The sequence below is a fragment of the Fulmarus glacialis genome, unplaced genomic scaffold (assembly GCF_000690835.1).
Source record: "Fulmarus glacialis isolate BGI_N327 unplaced genomic scaffold, ASM69083v1 scaffold36665, whole genome shotgun sequence".
Classification (NCBI taxonomy): domain Eukaryota; kingdom Metazoa; phylum Chordata; class Aves; order Procellariiformes; family Procellariidae; genus Fulmarus; species Fulmarus glacialis.
In genome coordinates, this window is record NW_009214268.1 from 1 (window position 1) to 704 (window position 704).

Consider the following 704-nt stretch of genomic DNA (forward strand, 5'->3'; position numbering starts at 1 on the left):
TGAGGGGATGGAGAGGCTCCGTTGGGCTCATCTGGACCCCTCTGGCTCTGCGGAGGTTTGGGGAGATCCCCAAAAACTGGATCAAGGGCTCCTTCCAGGAGCATCCCCGGGGTGCAATCCCATGGGGGATACCGGCCCGGCCCCGCAAAGGGGGAGAAATTTATGCACCTCAACCGTGGCACCACAGTGAGAAGTTTAAATCAGCCCGCACCCAGGACGAAATCCTTCCTCCGGCTCCGATTCCCCCCCCGGAGCGGTCCCCGTCCCCCCCGGGCCAGCCAAACCTCCGTCGCTCGGACCTCACCACCTACCAACCCCGTGCTACCTGAAGTGGTGAACTGTTTGCCGCACTCCCGACACTTCAGGGGCCCGTCGGCGATGTGAATCTTCAAGTGAGCCTTCAAGTTTCCCACCTGGGGACAGAGGGATGCAGAGAACCCCCCCACATCACTCCCGTCTCCCTCCGGAGGGACCCGAACTGCCGTGGGTCCGGCTCTTCCCCCCTACCCAATTCACCTGGTTGAATTTCTTGTCGCAGTGGGGACACTTGTGTTCCTTGTCGGTGTCGTGGGTCTCCAGGTGCCGCATTTTAGAGGTGGGGTCGGAGAAGGAGCGCCCGCAGTAGTCGCACTGGTACGGTTTCTCCCCGCTGTGGACCAGCTGGGGCCGTTTGAGGTTGCCGGAGGTGGGTAAGGGGTTGCCGC

General features: G+C 62.4%; 1 protein-coding gene across 1 annotated transcript in view; it reads right to left on the reverse strand.

The window, feature by feature from the left end:
• Nucleotides 1-311: 311 nt before the first annotated feature.
• LOC104077312 (zinc finger and BTB domain-containing protein 17-like) overlaps nt 312-704 on the reverse strand; it is a gene marked incomplete at its 3' end in the record, with an annotated part of 3,173 nt that continues 2,780 nt past the window's right edge. Inside the window, exons 7-8 of the mRNA XM_009578499.1 lie at nt 517-704; nt 312-413 (exon numbers count right to left, since the gene is read on the reverse strand). Coding sequence (XP_009576794.1) covers nt 312-413; nt 517-704 — 290 coding nt within the window. The remainder of the gene's footprint in view (nt 414-516) is intronic.